Raw genomic sequence first — 23120 nt, 5'->3', positions numbered from 1 at the left:
ACGGGACTACGGAGAACACCCACTATTAGCCATGGGGAGAAATTTTTCACAAACAGCTGCGCCTGTTTGCAGCATGCTTTCACTTTTGCACACATGTATTTACAGTTCCGATTGCTTATATACTGTACCCTTAAGCACATTTTGTAACCCGCCACCCCATGTGTTAAGATGATGTCATGTTTCACATGTGCAGCCTTAAAGTTCTGTGCACGCAGTATTCAGGGTTCTGGTGTGTGCATCAACTTGTGGTTCTGTTTGTAGAATAAAAGGTTTCTGTGTGTATTTTCTCGGGTCACACATTCATACAGTATTTTGAAGTCTGCATGCAAGCTCTGGGTTTACTGTGTTAAGTGTATTCTATATGGGGAATAATAAGCCTCTAAAAATACCAGGGTTTTATGGATACCGTATTTGGGGCTTCTTTGTAAAACATTCAGGGCTCTGTGTAGACCTGCCCAATAGTATGTTCCGCACAGCCTGAGTTCAGAAGTTATACTGGATGATAGCAAGGTGGTTTGCCTCTAATGCCACATTTCTTTCATAATTGGAATTATACCAGAAGAAGACCACATATTTTGGTGTGTTAAGGATTGGCCGGAAACATTTAGAATCCCAGGTCAATAGGATGGCCCGGGTCACTCTCAAGATACAACTTGAATACATCGATTCAAACCCATATTAGATTAAGGGCTCTTATTTAATGGACTTCATTCAGTCTCCTTATTCGCCTCCTCCACAGTAAACCGTTTTTTCGTATATACTTGTCCAGTAACTGGAGGCTGTCTCCCAGGCGTCATAGAAGTCGTAGAAATTAGAAGTGTTTGACATCGAGATATCCGCAGATATGGTATCCTCCTTCACTGGCTGAAGACCATGATGGCAAGCTCTTCCTAATAATTGATCTAAGGTGCTGCAATTGTCACTGTTGTCCTTCACTGATGCCTTAACAATGGAGACACTAGTCAGGAGTTTATGCCAACACATGTAGTGCCTGCTGATTATGAGGCTTCTCCTAAAGCTGCCCTTATTTACTGATGCCCATATTGTTTGAGCCAGATCTCTCATTTTATGGCTCATATTGTAAATTACATTGAGGCTTTCGAAATAAACTTCTTCATTACCTTTGGATAAGATGGGGTCTTTTCATTAGATGGACATCAGTATCACAAGCTACCTCTCATCACTGGCTCAACATAATGTTTGTGGAATTGATAACTGATCTGTGCAAAAAGTTGAAAAAATAGACCTATTTGCTGTCTTTTTGATTGACAAAATATCTAATGTAAAATATATTTTATGGGTCAGCACACTATAGTTTTGATTTTTTCCTTACCACACCAGCTAGGGTTATGCTATCATAAATTAAATAAATATAAAAGGGCTCCCGACCAGCGTTTTTTCAGGAACCACACAAATGACTCGCACTCCAGGGTCTGTGTTTCAATTGCGTTTATATATTTTTTTTAAATGAGTAGGCAAGACTCAAGGGCACAATTTCTAGCCACTTGTAAAGCAGTCTGGTATTCAAAAGGTGCTCTCCAGCGGATGGATAGTTACTGATTCTGGGGGCTTTGGTAAGTCCAAGCGGACAGAAATTGGTAGATTATGAATGAGCCCGCATAAAAATAAGGAATTCCTAGTGAAATCTGTAGTACTGCATTCGTGTTTTTTAATTTAATAAATTCCTTTTCTAAAATGTCCACTACCCTAAAGTCAAGTTGAATTTGCTGAGGCAATAATATTGTTTCATTCATAATTACCTATGACAGTTCCAAAAATGTAGAATTTTATAAGTCGTTTTTTACATGCATTCTTTAATTTAGGTAACTGTACAACAATTACTCCTTTGTGCCCCTTAATGCCTTTCACCCATGAACTATTTAATCCCAGAACTGTCTTCTAATGCTACGGCCACCTTAACCCTAAAATCCCCTACTTGCCTTGTAATGTTACCAATCCATGAACCATACCAACGCCTTACTATCTCTTAACGCTACCTTCCCTGAACCCTAAAAAAAGTTACTCCCCCTAAACACTCCATTTCCAGAACATTAAAAGCCCTTTACTATCCCTCAATGATACCTGTATCTGAACATAAACACCTTACCCCTTGTTGCTACCTTCCTTAAACCCTACAACCCTTACCACCTGTTAATGCTACTCATCCATGAACCCTAAAATCTTGGAACTACCCCTTAATGCTACCCTTCCCTGAACACAAAAGAAACCCTTACTGTCCATTAAGGCTACTGTTCCCGGATCCTAAAAAATATATTTCCTCTTATTACTACACTTCTGTGAACCCTAAAAATCCTTAGTAACCCATAGCACTACATTCCCATGAAATCTGAAATCCTTTGCTGTCTTGTGATGCTACTCATCCCTGAACCCTGAAAACCATGAATTACCCAATAATGCTACCCTTTCCTAATCCATAAACGAATGACTACCCCCATGCTACCCTTCCCTGATCCCTAAAGCCCTCAACTACTTCTTAACACTACTAATCCATGAGGCACAGCAACCCTTTACTAATCTCCTGCCCCCTTTCCCACTTCGCTGTAAATGCTCCTCTCTAACATGAGGATGCCTCCTTGCCTTTGCTCCCAGTACATTTACCTTTGCCCTATAAGGCACAAGATACTTTTAAGGTTTTTTTCGAGTTACTTTTTTCATTTTATTTTTCCAGTAAACCACAGTCTTGACATTACTTTTTTCAGCCTACTTCCCCCCAACCCGCCACCCATATTAATTTTACTGCAAACAAAACTGGTGACTATCCCTGAAGGGTCTGATGTTGCTGACTATCAGGCAATTGTCTTATGTTAATGACCAGGTAACACCTTGCCATCTCTACTTACTGTGAAGGCGTGTAGCCGTTGGCCTTGTAGGCGGCCATGTTTTGTGTGGTGATGGGAGGTTGGACACAGGTGCAGGCAGGCTTTGAGTTTTTGCAGGCCCTAACTGATAAGCCACATTCTGGTTTCCTCTATTTTCTTACAGGAAGAGAACTGGCTGTTGGCCTCGCATCATTATACTAAACATGCTCTGCTTTTGGAAAGTGAGTTGTCCAAGTCTGTGCAAAGCTGTGAAACTCTACAAGCAGCAGTAATCCAAAGCATAAAGAATGTCCTTCACTCCAACACTGGCCGCACGGAGCCAGAGCGGGCCCACTTGCCTCTCAGCTACAGGTAACACAACCAGTTATCCACCTCATCTTTCTAGCAATAGTTCAATGTGTGGAAAGGTTAGGTAAGAGTAATGATGGAAATCACTTACTTGGAATCCAACCCTTCACAGAGTTGTAAAGTTGCAATCTGTCAGTAATTCTATGCATGCCATGGCCCCCCCACCCCATTCCCCCCCCTTCTCTAAGAGGGCCTTGTGTTTTTTGACAAAAAAGTATACATCTGAGTCGCCACCAATTGTGGCAGTAACACATTTATACATTTCACAATATATTTTGCTTATTTTACATAGGTCGATTGTTGAGTATTGCGTACAGTCGGCAAATAACATTAGATAAGGTTTTGTGAAATCCTCCAAAGTCCCAAATTATGGTGAAATATTACCTAAGTATATTAGTCAAACAGGGCAATTTGCCAATTACATTAGCTTCACCATGAGCCAATTGCATAAGCTCATTTAAACTTTTTTTTACCCTGGAAAACGTTTTCTCCTTAACTTGTTCTGTTGCTTTGTTTTAGTTTCCTGACGCTGGCGGACCTCTGCTCCCAGCAGAGCACGCCGGTCTGCAGCCACTTGAACTGGAGCACCAGCCGATACGAACAATGGGCCCATGAGGGGAGGCAAACGGTACCGGGGCAGAAGGAGCTGCCCCGGGCTCACCTGATTCTTATGGGTTATTTAACAAACGAAGGGCAACTTCAGCCTGGCTGCAAGTCTTCTCCTGATGGAAGTCTCTATGTCCGGGACAAGACTGGAGTGGTGGCGTGTGAGGTACAAGAAGAATCGTCTACACTTGAGTGATGATGGAGGAGGGGAGGGCTTACCATTTACCTAGTGGGTTAGCTGCCCAATTTTCAGTAACCTCACCCCCTCCATCTTCTGCTGATTTAGGCCCTCATCACTCTCCCTGTTACCCATGCCAAGCCACAGAAGTAGTCCGCAAAGGGAAAACTAATGCTTTATTCAGTTGTCTGAAGGTAAAACTATTTCTAGAACAGAGTTGTGCATGACCTCTTGTGTTTTGCAACACCTCTCTCCTGTAGTGTTCTCCGTAACAGCTAATGACTGTGATGCGAGTACAGGCGGAATGATATGAGTTTCAAAGGTGGCCTACTGCCGCAACCTGCTCATGTAGATGCCATCACAGTCCATCCAGGGGATGAGGTGCCCACCATACAGTGACTAGGAGGAGAAGTCTACCACCTACCTATCACTGGCATAGCGCGGAGAAGTAATGTAGAATGCTTGTAGCAATCTGTCTCCTAGTGCTGGTGGAGCTTCGTAGTATATATACTCTGTAGTAAAGCTGAGATGTTGCTCTCTAATTTTAACAAGAGGATGGTATATTCATCACGATGACACATTCAGTCCCTGCTGATTCATCACACAAATGCATGTGGCCTTTGATTTCAGAAGATCTCTATATTAACCAAATTTTTCATGCGGTAAATTTTTACATTTCTAACCGATGCAGAAGTTTTCTGAATCTGTGACTGTGTGTTTTCTGTCACAGCTGGTCAGGAGTTGAAGGTGTGGTGGAGAGTATATCATTCTTAAAAAAAATATATATTGTGTACCCAAAGCCAAAGGATACACGTACAGTAATAATCCTCTTGATAAATTCCCTTACTTTAAAACGACGACAAAACTATAAACCTAAATTATACATGAGCTTAGCTTCTCTGTAATTATAATTACTACACATTTTCCATTGAGAAAACTTTTTTTTAAATGGATACTTTTACAAATTTAAAAACTTCGATGAGACCAAACAAATAAACTGATTTATTTTTGAAAATTTTCAAGAAGTTCAAAAGATAAAACTAATGGTCTCAGAATGAAGGTGTGTAACTCCTTAGCTGCTTTGGAACGTCCAGCTCCAGTGCTGAACGTTCCATTGCGCAGGTGCAGCTGGAACGTCCAAAGGCCGAGGGCAGCACTCCCGAGGTAGTGGTGCCGTCGGCCGTTGGTATAGGCGCAGCACTTAAGAGGGTAAAAGAAAATTCTATATTATTTGCTTGAGGATATTGCAAAAATGGCTGAACAGAATGGCACCAAATTTAATATGTACGCAGCCAACATTTTCTTCCCTGTGCTGTTTCTAAATTTGTTATATTTTAGTTCAGTGGCTTTGCCGTATTTACATCTATAACATTTAAAGATATGCGGACTACATTGTCCACAAGTATTGTCAAAAATCAATCGATTTTGGCTATGCAATCTGTTTGGTTTCCCAATGCTTTTTTCCAAGATGGTGGCTGTTCGTGTGCAGGCAACCTTATATTAATGATTTTTCTTAAAAAGATAGAAAAATCATCATTCAGAGATAGCCGCCTTCTATGCATCTATATGCACAGTAGGCATATTTGAATTATTATTTTTTTCTTTAATAAAAAGTATTACAAGATTGCTGCTTTGTGATGTTTACTTCCTTTTTAATTTACTGCTTTATCGTTGTGGGTTGTTGTTGGAACTGTAATCCCCAAAAAAATAAAGAAGAAGAAGCATACATGGGACTGATTACACACATTGGAAAATAAGCCAAGTGCAGTTACAAGGCACTCACCACAATAATAATAAAATAAAAAGCGTAGGCAAGAGGATGGTGAGATATCTATTTATTTTGGATCCCGGCCCATAGAGCTTTGACAGCAGTCTGCTTAACTTCTACAACTCTCAGTCAAGCAGTCTATGCTCCAAACTGTTAAGATTTTTCAAACTGCACACTATTATTTTGACTATGTTTGTAGAACCCCATGCTGCAAAACCCCAAAAGTGGTCTATTTAGTAGGGAGTGCCAGCTACCCGACTAACCCATGGTAAATCAGGGCTCATTCACTGGAGCAGGTGCCCGGGCTGCCATTTTGTGTGCATGTGTGTGTCTGTGAAAAGATTAGGAGAGGACGTGTGTCTCTGGGTTTATTTTTGTATGCGTGCGCACGCGCGCGCACATATGTGTGTGTGTGTGTGTGTGTAAAACACTCGCTCAAAATTCCTGACTACATTTAAAAAAAAAGCTGACTGCAGAGAAAAAACAAAACAAAAAGCATTGCTTTCGTGTTAAATTTTTAACTATGATAATTTAGTGTATTTTAGAAATTTTAAATAGTCCCGCATCCATCGCAATGCAAGTGCTCATAGGAATCAGAATGGTGCATCAAACGCTGAATGCATGAGGTGAGATAGAAATACTTCTCTGAGCCGAGCCCAAACACCCTATCTATATTGTATATCAGTCTCGCAGAAAAGTGCACTGTCTTGCAGACCTTGACATGTCTGGTTCGTTTTCTGAGGTTTGTGGACTTTGAGACAATTTGCAAACTTTCAGAGCTTGCAAACTTTGGAAAATTACTATTCTTCACGTACAGGGTTCTATAGCAATAGGTGATTTAGTTCTATAAACGGACCAAGCTCTAAAAAGATCTATATTGAAACGTATCTTAAGTGATCTTATGATTATAACTAAATATCTTTGAATTTAGCCAGTAGCCGTCACCAGTGGAATCATAATTCACCCACAGTCGAACTATAATGGAAAGGATCATGTATATGAGGTTTTTTAACGTGGAGTTGGTGACCATACCCACAACTGAGAGGTTTTTCCTTGGAATCATAACGTATCATTTTGTAGTATTTTTTTAGTGTATACTTTCAGTTGTGGATATATCTGTTCTGTCAGGTGATGCTCCAATTTTTGCACTCTACATCTTGTTTATAAATAATTCTCTGTCATCTGTTACATACCAGGCCCGTCCTATAAGGGCTTATATACACTATTGTCTCTCCTCTTAGAGGTTTTGGCCTGTGCCCTGTTGTCTGATATATGTGATGTGCAGTGCTTTGTCCTATAGGGACGGTTTATTTACTAAGATTTGTCCTCGAAGTGGAGGCAATATAACATGCACTGGCCTATTACCGCACCCTGTTTGCGGACCTTGGTTGTTTATGATGGTATTTCACATGAGGGCATATTTCTATGGGGTATTTCTTTGTTTATGAAGCTCTGTGCTAATGATATAGTGTTTTAATACTTCAACATTTTTAGCTGAGTTTCCACACTACTATTTATTTGGCAGAGTGCATATTCACAATGCGAACTATCGGTCAGTTTTTGACACCTTCTCAAGCGACATGCCACTGTTAGCGATTAAAGGACTTTGCTGTTTATGGAGCGAACTACCCTTACACTCTTAGATCTAGCCTGTGGACTCTTAGGACTTAGGACTGGAGACGTTTTAGTTGGGACCAAATTGGGTTTGAATTTCCCATAAAAGTGAAAAATTACAATCTATTCCAAGGTTGTTTCTAATTTTAATGTTTCGATCTGTGATCATGTCTTGTGTCTGCATAACTTACTATCATGTCTAAAATAAAGGTAGCAATGGAAAAAAAAGAAGTGTTGCTGTATTCTGGTTGGTGTTTATTGATGGAGTGGGTGCGCCTGTGGGCTGTTAGCTGTTCACTTATAGTGAAGTGGATGAAAATGCTCTGCTGCTTTTCCTTCAGAGAGTGTGTGCCCATTTTCTTCAGCCTGTTGTTGGCTTATAGTGGTGGTGCACACTTGAGTCTAGAGACCTTTCTTTGGCAGGTGTGTTTATCCTTGTGGTTGGGGTTCAGCAGTTTCTGAATGATGCCATCTCTCTCTATAGATGCTGGAATTTTCCCTTGAATGGCTGGGGCATCTGTTTCTGTTCCCCAACTGGGCTTACATCCCGTCCCAGTACACTCATGCTCGTCCAGGAGGGTACCTTGAAATCTATGCCGCTCCCGTTCACGTGAGACCACCAACACTGCCGGTGACACTTCAGCTGGAAGGAAAGGTTCTTGGGGAACCTGAGACCATCACTGCCATATCTGTGCAATCAGCCATCCAGCTTCTCCAAGACAGGTGAGTATGCAGCAGTCTCACTAGAACAGGACAGCATTTAAGTCCTTTCAGGATGCTTGTCAAGTTATAAAAAGCAAAGAAATATAAAGAGGTGCCAAAGACTCGTATTGCAATCTTTAATGTAGTAGGCTTCTGGTCTCCTATTTTTTTTAAAAATGTTCTCCATCTTTAAAGATATACAAAAAATGATAAAAATTGAAGTATTGATGAAGAAACGTGTGCACTCCAGGGGACGTATTAGCGAATGTGTCTGAGGAGCGCAGTGCGAATTTTCACCTGCTTTTTTTGCCCCAAGACTCTTTTGCATTATAGAAGAGGGTGCAGCTCCATACATGGCTCCTTCTTTAACCCCTTCGATGCTTGTGACTGAACCATTCCGTCATCAGTCACGGTTGGGCTGTGCTGATGACGGAATGGTTCCGTCACGACCACACCCATTTCAATGAGGGGCAGCACAGGAGGGGAATTCCATTAGCAGCGAAGGTGTTAATACAAACGTGCGCTGGTACAAACTCAGTCTGGCTTTTCCACATTTATATGAGGGTGTGCCTCCATGAAATTGAGGGGATCCTTTGCCTCTGTGTCCATGCCATATTACAGTCAGTGAGCCCTCCTCCCCAATGGTGCCCCTTGGAAGGGGGGAAAGTGGGTCCCGGAGAACCCCCAGGCACCCTCTGCAGGTGTGGGCAATCACTCACTGCACCCCTACAGGGGGATCTCTGCCCCCCCTTTCAAACCAATGCCAGGCTGCCACCTGCACAGTAAAAGGCAGACCGGTGACTGGTTTACACCTACAGTGGAAAAGTTTGCTGTGATATGGCTCACTGTCCCAGTCTGTACCAGGTGCACAGACTTTAGTGCGCGCTGCAGCTCAGAGTGGGACAGTGCATTATATTCCTAATGCTGCCCCTGGACAGTAAAGTAATGTGACTGTCCTCTTGCAGGTCTTTGAGTGGGAAGACGTTGTTTACACTAGTCGGAGAGCTGTGCAGAGTCAGCTCCATACTGAAGATCCGCGATTGTGCCATGTTCTTCCTGTTCCTGAAGGACTTCTCTTCTGATGTCTCCCTCCCCGTTCTGGTGCAGGTAAGAAAGCTGCTCTGCTCTCCAGTTGTTATTTATGTATATGTTCTGCTCCGCAGTACTTCAGAATCTTATCTGCAAGTTCTGTTCTTTTTTTACATGTTCCATTTGCTTATCCTGCCATTGTTTTGTGGTGTATAACTTGAGACCCATAGATATCGGTATCGATAGGGAGCACATAACTTGATTTGGTGTTCATGAAAGATTCTACAACGCTCATAATAAGACCGGCAGTATGGTGTACTTGGTTTGTACAGCTTTTAGATGCATCGTTGCTCACAAAATCTGCCAATGTGAACACATTGACTTCTCTTGATAGGTGTCTCAAACTTAATGTTGTAAAGGGTGGTTGTATTGTCTTGAAGGACACTTGCCTGTCACCATGGAAATAAAGGACTTTAGAGAGAAATTGACTGCTCTGAGCAGCCATGTTGGACTCTACGTCCTGCACAAGAGTGGCGTCCGAATGAGTTCACCCCCTCTTGCAAAGAGCAGTATGCTACCACTGTCTAGTCTAAATATGTCCCTAAGAATTACATCTGATGCTACTGAGGATTAGAGACAATTTAGTTTCACTGTTTGTGCAATATAAATAAATAAGTTGGAGGAACACATGAATAGATATTGGTTATACAAGCACTGTTTGGGAATTTCATGCGAAGCCCCATGTATTAGAGAAATATAGGAAGCCATAGCACCCAGCAAAGACATCACTGTCCTCCTTGTCCGTGTTGAACCTGTTGTGAACTTTGAGTTGGCCCTCTTTTCAGATTTGTGTTCCATGTTTCTCCTAGGTAAGGCACCCTAGTGATGACAGTTCTCATAAGCCCTAGTACATCTGTTAGCGAGAACGTCGCTTTCAGAGACGTGAATGTCTTAACGTTTTTGATCCAATCATCTAGGTAAGGATTTGTGGTGATCCTTTTTCAGCCACTATGACTGAACTACAATCAAGCAATTTGGGAATACTCTCTGGGGAGGACTTTACCAGGGACAGCATATCTTTACATTGGAGTAGATCTTGTTTGTAATAAAACCCAATAATAATGTGTGTATTGTGGGCTCAGTAAAAGGGAAGGGAGGGAGAAGAGAGAGGAGAGGGAAGGAGAAAAAGAGAATGGATGGATGGAAAGAGAGACATTGCAGAAGCAGATGAAGGGAGCAGGGCTGGTTTGAGCATTGCCAGGCTGTTTTTGGTTCCCCAGTCTGTTCCTATGTTGAATGGAAACCTCTCTGTGAGAAATGTGCTATATAGCGTGGTTGTGCGACCTAACTTTGTAATAGTGACGCAATTCCTTATTAGGTCGAGTTAAGTTTGTTTGTAAAACCTTAGCTTAGTCCTTGGTAGCTCTGGCACAGAGCTGTCAGGCTTTATCAAAGGAAAAAGTGTAAAGCATTAAGAAGTACCAAAATAGTAAAATAAGAAGAAAACATAACACAATAAGATTTCAACACCAATTTATAAAAATATGTTATGTTTTTATCTTTCAATTGGCACCTGAATGAAAAATATCGACTGGGGTAAACCAAAGATATGATTTTTAGAAGAAACAATAAATCAATGCGTTTTTACTTAGTGCAATGAATCATTGTAATCACCCCCAATGGCATTTTTGGGTTAGCCATAACAAGCAAGTTGGAAACAAGAATATGGGTAGTCTTAGGGATGCCAACTCTGATAGGGATGCCAACTCTGATAGGGACCTAGTCACAGTGACTTGACAGGTACAGGGGGACAGTTACCTGTTGATTTTAGCAGTCTCCCGCCCAGTCCCAAAATCTTAGACAAAACCGCTACTAACGACAAGGGATACAGGATGCTGGGATGCTGAGCAGGTCTGGAGGGTCTTCTTGTGGTCACTCTTCAGTCCTCGAGCTTGGCGGATGACTTGCCTAAGGGTTTGATCTCCCACAGTGCCCAGGCATAGTCCAGTTCAGGTTAATTTGGCACTGGTCAACTGGTCTCCAACTACAGCGAACCCAATTGTTCCTTCAATTGGCAATAACTTTTTTGCTGGGTGACTAGAGGACACTCTGATGGCCTTCATGGGTCCATCAAACTCGGGAGCACCTTGTGAGTGTCTGGACTAGATGTCCCAGGCACTCGATGTCCAGTGGCGGTCAGAGCCCTTGGTTCTGGGATCACAAGGGTGCAGCTTCTCAGCGTTTATGGCTGTGTGGCTGTAACTTTTTCTTTCCAGCTCACATGGGCAACATTTCCACTATTTGGGCACCGTAGGCCAGTCCTCTGCTTCAGCAGTCTTTTGTACAGCCACTTTTAGCTGAATCCAAGAAGCAGCGGGGTAGTCCTTTATTGGCCTTCTTTCCAAGACAGTAGTGATCTGAGATCTGCTTGCCATGTGTGGCACTTTTATGCCTGCTATGAGTCAAGGGGGTGGTGACTCAACTAACTAATGGGCTACTATGTTCCCTGCCACCTGGTGATAGTTCCTGTAAAATGTGGAATCTAGCTATCCCAGAATACACTATTCCGCCCACTCATGATATTGCAAGACCCTTGTCTCAGTGTGGAGCACCCTAACTCAACCGAGTGGTGTGGCTACCTGGGGACTACCCTCCCCTTGAAAAACTGGTTTGACAACAGCTTTTTCTTCTCTGCCTGGGATGCCAGCCTGTCTGCCTAAAAAAAAGAGTAGCTTCTTCCTAGTGTAACTACAATTTGCCCTTCAAAGACGACTTACCCATTGAAGCTCGCCTTTTGGGCTCACACTCACTCTGGCAATCCTGCCAGGAGGAGGTTACACCGCTTTCCTTGGAAAGCCCTTTGTTCCTCTTCCTGAGAGTCATTCCCTCCTCTTCCCAGGAGGGAAGCAGGCCGTCTCGTGGATAGCAGTTGTTTGCAATCGTAAAGGCTACTAGAAGACTTGGGCAACAAAGTGGCAGCTTTCTAAAGTTGCCATTTGTGCAAAAGTTACATTAAACTTAACTTGAACAACACATCAGACTTAATGCGGTGATTCTTTTGATACCTCAAAGTACCAGATTTATTATTCCCACTTGGAAGTTAGCACAGTTGTCATTGTGTAACTCCATACTCCCCAATGGGACTACTAGCCTCACTACGGTAAAAATAACAATATTTTTGCTGACAGGACGCATCAAAACACAAAGCCTTCTTTTCATTATAATGCTCCCTGCCTTTAGGACTCGATAGGCCTATCTGAGGGGTGACTTATAAGAATTGAAAAGGGTGGTTAGGGCTTTGCTTAGGGTTTAAATGCCAAAGTCGAGTTAGAAGTTTAAAAACTGCTTAACCAGTCTGCAGTGGCAGACTGGGAGCCAAACATTGTTTTGTCACACTCGTGGTGGGACAATAACTCCTTCAGTCCACGAGGGAGACTTAACATACTGGCCCTGAGTACATTAGAAACCATATACTAGAGGCTTAAAAGGAAGTTAACTTATGCCAGTTGGGTGTAAACCAATTAAACATACACTTTTTAAGGGAAAGAGCACTTGCTCTGGGTCCTAGTTGGCAGGCCCCAGGGCATTTTCAGAGTTGACAAACCAGCAGCATCAGTCCAAAAGTTTGGAGATGGTTATGCAAAAAGAGGCATTTCCTTACGGTCTTGTTTTAAGAGAAACAGTAGAGTTGGAGCCAAACTCTGAGTTTCAGTAATAATGGAAAATCTAGAGAAAACTGTGGTCATTGAAAACTATAGTGTAGCCAAAGGCAAAGTTCAACCCTCTAGTGATGTTTTACTGAGCCTGGAGAATTTCTTCATCTCAGATTCCCATGTAATATGTCTGAAAGGGAAGCGTAGAGGCTTAGTTGACCTAAGTGTCTTTCCTGCTCACGCTAAAGATATAGATGTCCTTCTTCATGTTGCATTGTTCTTCATATTGCATCATGCGCAAGCAGGCTGTTCTCCACTTTGGAACATGATTCCACTGAAATATGTTTTTCTGACTGGTCACCATGAAAAGCAAGTCTTTGTTTGGTCTTATTTCTAAAGTGCTGTCTGTGGGATTATTGCCCCTGTTTCTTTGTCAGAAACTATTTATCAGCTTATCCATGCCAACAAACTGTGTATTGTTCTGAAAGGAAAAGCAAGGGTTGCCTGTAAAAAAGACTCCCTTACAACATCTCTCACAACCAAATCTGCACAGTCTACTGTATCTCTGGGAATCTAGGTGAGCACTAAGGAACTCTTTTGTGTGTTTTATTATAAAAAGATTTATATCTTGAGGCGTAGGTTTCATTAGGTCCTCCAATTTCTCTTTCACAAATCTGCCTTTCTGATGGATACTTCTAACCCCAAATGCCTCACCTTTAGAATATCACCAGGCACAGACAGGACCCAGAAGAAGTTAACCACAATGCTCCTGCACACCGGTACGTGGCTACATGTGGCTCCGCGTTGACTTTGTTCCTTCCTGTAAGTGACGATGGAGCTGCATATAAGTACCACTCCTGAGAATCAACATCAGTTGCTTTATTTCTGTGCCTTACTATGTGGAGGCAGAGCTCGCTCCCAACTTTTTCTCACCTCTTGATGATTTTTTTGTCACAATTTTTTTCAGGGTGCTAGCAAACTATGTCCCTTCCTAAAACTACACGGTTTAAGCCATGTAGGGATTGTCGTAAATAAATGCTTGTGGCAAATCCCCGTGTTATGTACCAAGGTGTCTATGTTCAGCGCGTGACTCCAAGTCCTGCGAGAAGTGTGCCTTTCTGAATCTGGAGGAGTCGAGGTTTGAGGTCTAGTACCGGAACCGGACCCAATACAAGGAGACACTCTCACACCAATGGAGCACATCACTAGAGAAGGAGGAGACAAAAACGCATAGCAGAAACAGCGAGGCCGGAGGAGAAATGGATAGAAAAGCTGACACAACACCATAGACAGTGATTGGACATCCAGAAGCAGAAACGACAGCTGCGGAAGGAAGAGCCGAAGATTCAGAGTCATAGACCAGCTGGGATAAAGTCAAGGGCCAACTCCCAATGCGTTCTTACCTGTTTGCAGCAGTAGAATCCTGACGAAGTTCCAGTCATCTCAGCCACGCTCCAGGAAGAGCATGGCTCAATCAGGTGTTTGATTGGGTCAGATCCTGGGGAAGGCGGGTGGGTAGAACAAAACCAGTTGAATCATAGGCCAGTTTTCAAAACAATCAGAAGCCTGGTGTATCTTGTTTTCCCACTACTATTGGTTACGCTGTCCTAGTCCTCCCCAAGAATATAGTACTCCTTTGTAGGTTTTCTACTCACAAGCTTGGAGCAATAGAAGCACTTAACGTTTTACGCCCCTAGTAAGGGGCTGTCACACTATTGACACAATGAAGGTGGTGGTAAAGTAGAGGAAAAGAATAGTAACCTCTATGTGTTTATCTTTCTCTTTTTCTGAGGAACCGGCGGGGTGACTCCAAGCACAAAACTTGAAAGAGGCAGAGAACCATTATTTATCTGGACTCTGCCTGTACACCCTTAGTTAATAAAAATAACATTGTGCTGATACACAATTATCTCGATTCAACCTTAATTGTTTTTGGAAAAGTGTACAACTGTCACATCGCAGAACACTGAAAGAAGTCTAGGAAGTGCATCCTATAACAGAAAGTTTGGTGTTGCAGGATCTTACCTGTAAAGTGAGCCCCAATTCTTTCCCCATGACTCCTCCTGATACAGTCTAGTCCTCCAGTCAGTCAATGCCAGCTGTTTGCTGGAGCAATATACCCATGCTTTATGAGACATGCTTGGTGAGATCATGCCGGCAGTGTCTGAGGAATTTCGGACCAAGCACATCATCTCCCTGGGCTGAACACCACTGACTGCTTGGGTAGAGCAGTTAGCACTAGCATGGTGCAAGGTCTTCTAAGAAACATTTAAGCCTCTTAAATGGACATGCAATTCAGTGGGTTTCTCTTGAATGGCTGATTGAGCTTTGGGATGTTTTAAAAAAGCCAGGTCGCAACACGATTCATAGGCCTTTCCTCCTCTGCTTGACAGTACCCTCCACTGTTTCTCCTCTTTTGAGGATACTCCAGAGGGCAGGTGTAGCAGCAATGTCAGGGCCCCCCGCTTCCGCCACAGGCTCGCCATTTCTTTTGGGGTGCAGAGCGGATCAAGCAGACAATGCCAAGGAAATCAGGGGCAACATAATTCCCAGTCCCATACCCCTTGAAGCATCAGCCTCCAAACAGCTTTAGTTTTTCGTTATCTGTACACCACCACCCTGTGGGAGGCAGAATAAGACATTTCCTCAATGGGTGGCAATGGATAACATTAGACAGGTGGGTCCTGCAGATCATACAACAAGGCTATGTTCTACCTTTTCTTTTAGACCCACCTCACCTCTCGACCATGTCAGAGCATATTTCAGAGGAGCACCTTTCCATCTTGTTCCTAGAAGTGCAGGCTGTTTTGGCCTAGGGTGCCATAAAGTGACTCCTAGCCCCAGAAATAGGGCCTGGCTGTTACTCCTGTTATTTCCTTATGTCAAAGAAAAACAGAGACCTTCATCCTATTTTAGATCTCTTCCTCTCCATGCCTTTTTGTGGAAGGACAAATTCAAAATGCTCACACTGGCCCAGGTTCTGTCTGGCCTGCATCTAGGTAAATGAATGGTAGCTTTGGACCCGCAGGATGTCTGCTTTCATGTACCTGTCCCACAGTCTTACAGGCGGTACTTGCGGTTCAAGGTGGCCAGGAGCATTTTCAGTTTGCTGTGCTCCCCTTCATCCTCACCATCGCCCCTCATTGTTCACGAAAATGATAGCAGTCGTCACAACACATCTTCGGAGGATGGTGATTCCAGTTTTCCCCTACCTCAGCTACTGGGTGTTGAAGACAGGTTTGCCTCGGACAGTTATAAATTACCTCCAGATGACGGCGAACCTCCTGACATCACTGGCTTTCTCTATCAATGTGCAGAAATCACATCTGACTCTTTTACAGAGCCTTCCTTTCACCTGAACTGTCCTGGGTGCGGTGCCGATCAGGCCTTCCCTCCACCACGACAAACCAAGGATATTTGGTCTGTGGCTCGATGTTTCAGCCTTGGTTTTGATCATGGTGAGATTGGGTCTGAGGCTTCTGCGCCTCGTGGCATCTCGCATCCGGCTCGTCAACTATGCTAGGTGGCACATGCAGACTCTGCAATAGGACCTAAAATCTCAGTGAGCCCAACACCAGGGAAACCTGTAGGATTACTTCTAGGTTTCAGAGTAAACTGCAAAAGACTTGCTGTGGTGGCTGTATAGCAAGTGGACGGGTGGCAGATGCCTCTCCCTGCATCTGGGAGAGGTCATCTGGGAGATCTCTAGTCTTCGGCAGAGACAGTTGAAGTTGCGGCAACCTACATGGTGCTGAAAGCCTTTTTGCCATAACTCCAAGGGAGGCTGGTTCAGGTTCTCACATACTCCACTGCTGCCAGGTGGTACTGAAACAAGCTGGGTTGGGGGGGCCTGACTCCTGGGCCAGGAGGCCCTTTATCGCTGGCAGGAGTGCAGGGAATCCCTCTTGTCTTGAACCGCTTGGCAGGATCTTTAAACAGCAGGGTGACCGAGCTCAGCCAGCGGTGCCTGGCAAATCTTAAGTGCCGGTTACACTCTGAGGTGGCACCAGCCATCTTCCAGCAATGCCAAGAACTCTGGCTATATATTTTTGCCACCTTTGAAAATGTGCAATGTAAAAAAATGTGTGCGCTGCAGTTTCCACAAAGGCAGTCTCTCAGAGACACATTTCAGATCGCTTGGCACTCTGGACTTCTGTACAGATTTCCACTGCTGCCCCTATTGCCCTGATCTCTGAAGAAGATCTGGAACGACCAGGTCCAAGTCGTCCTAGTGAGGGCAATGAGAGTGTGGTACCTGGCACTTTTGGGCATGAGCATCTGACCTCTGATTATGTTGCAGCTTTGGAAGGACCTCCTGTCACAGCGGCAGGGTACTGCACCCAAACCTGTACACTATGCACCTCCATCTGTGGATAGTGAGCGTCAGCAGATGATTGCATTTGATCTTCCTCTCAAAATTTTGAATGTCATTTTGGCTACCAGCCACAAAGTCTGTCTGTGCCAGGCTCTGGGACAATTTTGGAGCTTGATACGGCACCTTGAGTACTAATCCATTGCAAGCCTAACTGTCAGATGTCTTACTGTTTATTTTACCTGTGGCCCAGCAAAACCTGCATTGGGCACCCTTAAAGATTATCTGTCCGCCCTTTATTAAATTTGACTTTAACCAGATCAACCATCCCTGTTCAAATCAAAAAAGTTTGACTCCTTATTTTCCTCCAAAACCTTTTGTGATGCTGCAGTGGGATCTCAGTTTGGTGCATGCCATTCCAACCAATGCACAGCTGTCCATTATGTCACCTGCCTCTGAAGACTATTTCTGGTCACAGTAACTTCAGCTTGTTGAGGGAGTGAGCTTTAGCGTCTCTCGGTGTAGTCACCGTAATCTCTTTTTTCTCATAGAGGTGCTGAGGATCAAGGTGTCCCTTTTGCTAAAGGTTGTGACTCCTTTTCACATTGAAAAATCCATTATTGTCCTAACATTCTTTCCTCCCTCTCACCCCTTGAAAGAGGAAGGAAGACTCCATTGACTGGACTCAGAAAGAGCTTTAAGCTTTTACGTCAATCACACCTAGTACCATTAGGAAGACAATCAGCTCTTTGTGGGGTTCTCTGGGGCAAAGAGAGGAAGAAAGAGCAGATATACAGCCTCAGGTGGGATTGAGGGCCTAATCCACCAGGGCCAAAGCTGCTACCACTGCACTGGAACAAGGGGTCCCTGTCTTTGATATCTGTCAGGCAGAGACGTGGGCTTCAGTACACATGTTCATGAAGCACTACTGCCTTGACAGCCAGGTCCAATGGGAAGGGCATTTCGCCCGTTTGGTCTTGCAGGACATTTGTTATGACCCATGCCACATATCCACCACCTCGGGGGATACTGCTTTGGTGTTTATTCTAAAGGTGAGTCAACTGTTGTTACAAATATTCATTAGAAGAACAAGTTACTTACCTTCTGTAATGCTTTTTCTGGTGGATATTCTGTCAAACCGCAGATTCTTCACTGCCCTCCCACCTCCCCTTTTTGTGAATTGTCTCTTTTTCCCATTGAAAAATGTATCAATGTAATGTTCATTATACAGCACACACAGAGTTCAGAAAGAAATTTGCATCGATGCGCAGGTGTGGCACTCATATATGCCTCCATCATCTTCCAGGACGGAACAAAGTCAACATGAAGCACCACAGTGGCACCTCCTAGCACATGATAGCCATGTTGTTAAAATCTTCTGGATCCAGTCTGATTCCTGGGGATATTCTAAAGATGAGGAAGCTGCAGTTACATAGAATATTCACCAAAAAGAGCATTACCAAAGGCAAGTAACTTGTTCAAGAAGATCTTGCAACTGGAGCCCCTTACACTGAAGGCACTAGTTACACAAATGTTTAGTCTACAATCTGTTGTTTCTTGCTTCTGCTATTGACTTGAGTAGCAGACCGATCCAACATTATTGTTCGCTAAACTGTAGAAACAATGACCAAGTTTACCACAGAAAAAGAGACACTTTTAAGAGCTTCTTATTTATTTTCGTGCCTATAGACTCAGGCTAGTAGAAGCTAGTGTTATAAAAATTAACAAAGGAGACTCCAAAATAACTGAAACCAAGCACGCAGAGTTTTTCAGAGACTGCCAGAGGCTCTGTTTTTGGAACTGGTTCTGTTGTTAACGAATTTAAATATGTATGTCTGCAAAGGCTCCGGATCATCTGACATTGGTAATTTGGAAGGTCTCAAGCATCAAAAGCAGAGGATGTAACGTGTTCTTTGCATTTTAAGTGTGAGGTGACAGAAGCACCAGTTAGTGAATGCCCTGGGTCTGGTACCAACACTAATAAATGCTAAGACCATTAATTCTTTCTTAAAAGAAGTGGCAGGGTGTACTCTGCTGCCTCATATATCAGAAGCCATGACTGAAGAAGTAGAAGATGGTCCCAGGCGCATTTGATCTCTCCTTAGAGGTGCATGTGACGAAGATAGTAGGTTTTTGCCTGGCTATCATTCGATCCCTTCGAAAGATCCTTCCTTTGCTGCCACCTTTGGCGCACTCCTTGATAGTTCGGAGCACGGTACTCAGCAGAATTGACTACTGCAATGCACTCCTCCTTGAGTCCCCAAGGTTTCTGCTTGCTAGGATGCAGAGGTTACAGTCAACTGCAGATAAATTAGCATTAGGCTGGTCTAGTAGGTCCTCTGCCTCCTTGGCTCTGGCAGAGTGCACTGGTTGCCTGTTAAACAAAGGATCCAGTTTAAATCACTCTGCCTGGTATTTAAGGCCTTGCATGGAATTGGTCCTATCTCCTTGCAACGCAAATTTGAGTGGTACGCTCCTGTTCTAACATTACGCTCCTCTGGGGCTAATCTGATAAAAATCCCTAGATTTAAAAAAGTCAGAGCTGGCGGTAGATCCTTTGAGGTCGCTGCTGCACAGCTCTGGTACACTCTTCCGGGTGAGTTGAGACAAATTAATGATCTCCTGCCATTTAGAAGGAAGTTGAAAACATGGCTATTCCCTAAGATCTAGGGGTTGCTGAGGTCCTGAAGGAGGTATGCCAGCTCAATTCACTTTTAGCACCAGGATGCCTGAGAGGTGACAGTGCGCTCTATAAATGCAATAAATAAAAAATAAGTATGCTTGTGAGAAAAAATTCTTCTTCTACCTCATTTAGCTGCTGCATATGACCTGCAGCAGCTAATACTTGTAAGAAACCCACCAGTATGTTTTGTATGTTGTTAGCAGGTTGCCACTTGTGTTGTGCAGTTCCTATAACAGAATTGTGGCTGCAACATAGCAAGGAGAAGAAAATGACTTTCTGCAGTGAGGACTCTTCAGCTATCCTAATATGCAAACTTCACCATGATGTTGGATTCTGGGCTATGTTGAATCTACTTATGAAGATCTTTGCTTCCGTAGTTTATACTTACAACAGAACTTAAATCTCTACCTAGATAACAATTGTCAAACGTTCGCTGAGGGTTTGGGAACACGTACCACTCAAAATATGAGCACAGTCCTGGGCACACCTGGTGAGGGTATTACAGAGTTAGTATAAGTGTTTTCACAATTTGACAAAGCGACGGTCGACACCAGTGTGGGTTTTGGAAAAAGGTTTTCTATTAAACCAAAATACCATCCGACACATGTTTCGTCACAAGGAGTGATCCTGTGACTCTTCAGGGCTGTTCTGTGTTGGAAGCAGTGGGAGAGCAGGCTCCATGTGACCGGTGATACTTCCAACCCGATCTGAGGTGTGCAAGAACAGATGGACGGTGGGGGTGGCGCTGAGTCTGCGAGAACTACTGGATAATCCTGCGTCAAGTAGAAGATGCGGGAGGACCGTGGGGGTCACGGACTAGTAAACATCCGTGGGCTGAGATATCAGTTAGGAAAGCCAAGGCGGATACGCAGTGGTGGCGGATGGACGTGTGGCGCCCTAGGCTGAGTAAGTAAGCGCCCAGTGTCTATGCGGGAGGCAGGGTAGAAGCGCCAGGTATTGGCGGTAGTAGAAAGCCAGGGATATAAAGGCTGTGGCTATCCATGTGGAGCATGCGTGGTGCGGCTAGTGCGGCTGTAGTCTTGGTCAGGCGAGGTCGAACTGGATTCGTGAGGTAGCCGGGTCACTCAAAATATGACGGTAAGGTTACTGAAATTAGCTTGACTAGTGTATTTTACGACTAAATTGGCCAAATGTAATTCAGTGTAGTGGAGGTAGAGATCTCCACCTACAATTTGTATAACTGAGAATTGAGAAAAAATAAGGACATTAACATCATCTGAGGAAAATAACACACCTAACACTCACCAAAAGCATGTGCACATGAATACAGTTCACACCTTGTGCTGTGCCCTTCCCAGACTTTAAGTACAGCTGGGTTGTTTGTGTTGGTGCGTGTGTTTGTAATACGTATATTATGTATACATATTATGATTCACCTTTGAAAGTGTCAAGATTCATGTTATATGAGTAAATTGCTTTTTTCTTATAATTCATTAACAATTTACATCTTTATAATTTTTTAGTATATGTATTTATTGTGTATATATTTTTACGATGTGATTTTGTGTATCAGTTACCATTTTGTTTTTTTGATTTTTAATGTGTCTTTTAACTTTCATACAATGTGATTTGTATGAGTGCCTGCAATGTCTAACGACACATGACCATTGTTAGGGGATTGCAAGTAACCTTTTGTAGATGTATTTTGTACTTGCGTGGACCTCCCTGTTCCCTTTCTTAATTTTCCATTTGCTTCTCTCATTTTGTAGTAATGTTCCCAATTTCTCCATCTTACTCCCACATTCACACCTAAACGCACAACTGTGTATGTGTGGTCCTGCACACTTTCGGCTGAACACTCTGCACTCAAGAAATATGACGGGCATAGGTATAGGCATGGATACATACCAGTACCTTTGTGAATCGTATTTATGTGTGTGGAAGGTAGTACTACTTTACATACTCTTAAATGCTGGTCTGAATTGCCCCTTTGTGTTCATGGGTTTGTCACATAAACAAATCCATTTAATGACCTAATGACAAGAGATTGTAAAACTGGCAAACAAAAGAACTACCACATTTTTTTCTATTGCTAAGCTCTAAGTGGCAAACGTAGGTATAAGCAGACATTGCACGTCATTGCTTAACCTTAGGTTAGATAGCTGTAGAAGTGGGACAGTCCCTGCAGGACATAACTTTAGGGCCAGCTGGATCTGACGCCTTTACAAAAATATGACATTGACGTTTTTGTCACCTTACTGTTTCCCTCTTGCAGAGCCCAGAGAAGTTATGCTGGTTCCACGCTTTGCGCTCTGGAAACCATTATGTCCTCACAAATGTGCAGGCCTTAAGGTTGAAGCTGTCGCGGTGTAGGGTGTTCACTGTCAGCTCTGCATCTCAGCTCCAGCCCTACGATAAGAACCGTATCAAGGTGCATGAACCAAACATATCGCTTGGTTCTGGGGCCGGACCTGCTCGTGAAGTCCATCCTCTTCCATCAGTTGAAGCTTCCACGCCGCAGTCCAGCATGCAGGACAGTTCAAGCTTGGAGCTCCTCGCAGATGAGCCTGCTTCCTCAGTAAAAACGTCCAAGATGCTGACTTTCAAGGTGAGCAGTGGGGGCAGCTGAGTCCTTTAGGAAACAGTAGGGATGCTCTTTCCTGCTGGCATAGCTTAATTCCGTACAGGATGCAAACAGTGGATGAGAGTGCGGGTGTCTCTGTCCGTGAACTTTAGGTTAGTGGCAGAGCTTACACTTTTGCACAAGCTTGTAGAGTGAGTGGAAGAACTTACACCTGTGCCAGTCATAATACACTGGGTAGGAAGAGATGAAAGCCTAGCCCATTGCAGCACAGTGGGTAGGGCAGCAAGTGTCAGTAGAAACAATACAATGGGGGAGGGTAATTGACACTGAATTCTAGAGTAGGCATATTAGTTTATAGGTGGACACTACTAGGACCACTAGAGTGGATACCTTACTGCATGTGTCTATAGCTGGTTGGGAGAGTAAGCACATTTAACCATTGTGCTGAACAACTTTGTTTTGGGTTGTACTGTATGCAGTAGTCTTTGTTGATTGTGGTACTGAGTCTGGAGAGCTAATATATATATATATATCAACACAAACGCTCCTGCTGGCAACCCCTTGCCTTTGTCTCAGGTGGCTCGGACCGGCGGAGCAGCCGGAAATAATATCCTCGTGAAACGGCGTTCCTTGACGAGCACTCAGGCGCCGAAGGTACAAATCACACTCCACGTATAAGTCCAAATAAGTTGATTTATTCACTCCATAAATCCACGTGACGCGTTTCGCACTCCACAGAGTGCTTGATCACACAAGTTGCACTTGCCAGTCTACATCTTTTATGTTTACATGTTTATCACATTCAAAGACGGACTCCATTTACGAGTGTAACCCTATCGGTT

At 43.5% G+C, this 23120-nt stretch overlaps 1 protein-coding gene across 1 annotated transcript in view; it reads left to right on the top strand.

Moving 5' to 3' along the window:
- The window catches only part of CTC1 (CST telomere replication complex component 1), a 167800-nt gene that overhangs the window by 5962 nt on the left and 138718 nt on the right, over positions 1–23120 (top strand). Inside the window, exons 2-6 of the mRNA XM_086945964.1 lie at positions 3004–3191; positions 3708–3960; positions 7839–8077; positions 9022–9163; positions 21970–22302. Coding sequence (XP_086802090.1) covers positions 3004–3191; positions 3708–3960; positions 7839–8077; positions 9022–9163; positions 21970–22302 — 1155 coding nt within the window. The remainder of the gene's footprint in view (positions 1–3003; positions 3192–3707; positions 3961–7838; positions 8078–9021; positions 9164–21969; positions 22303–23120) is intronic.

This window comes from Lissotriton vulgaris, chromosome 12 (assembly GCF_964263255.1).
Source record: "Lissotriton vulgaris chromosome 12, aLisVul1.2, whole genome shotgun sequence".
NCBI lineage: Eukaryota > Metazoa > Chordata > Amphibia > Caudata > Salamandridae > Lissotriton > Lissotriton vulgaris.
This window is presented reverse-complemented; position numbering and strand designations above follow the sequence as displayed.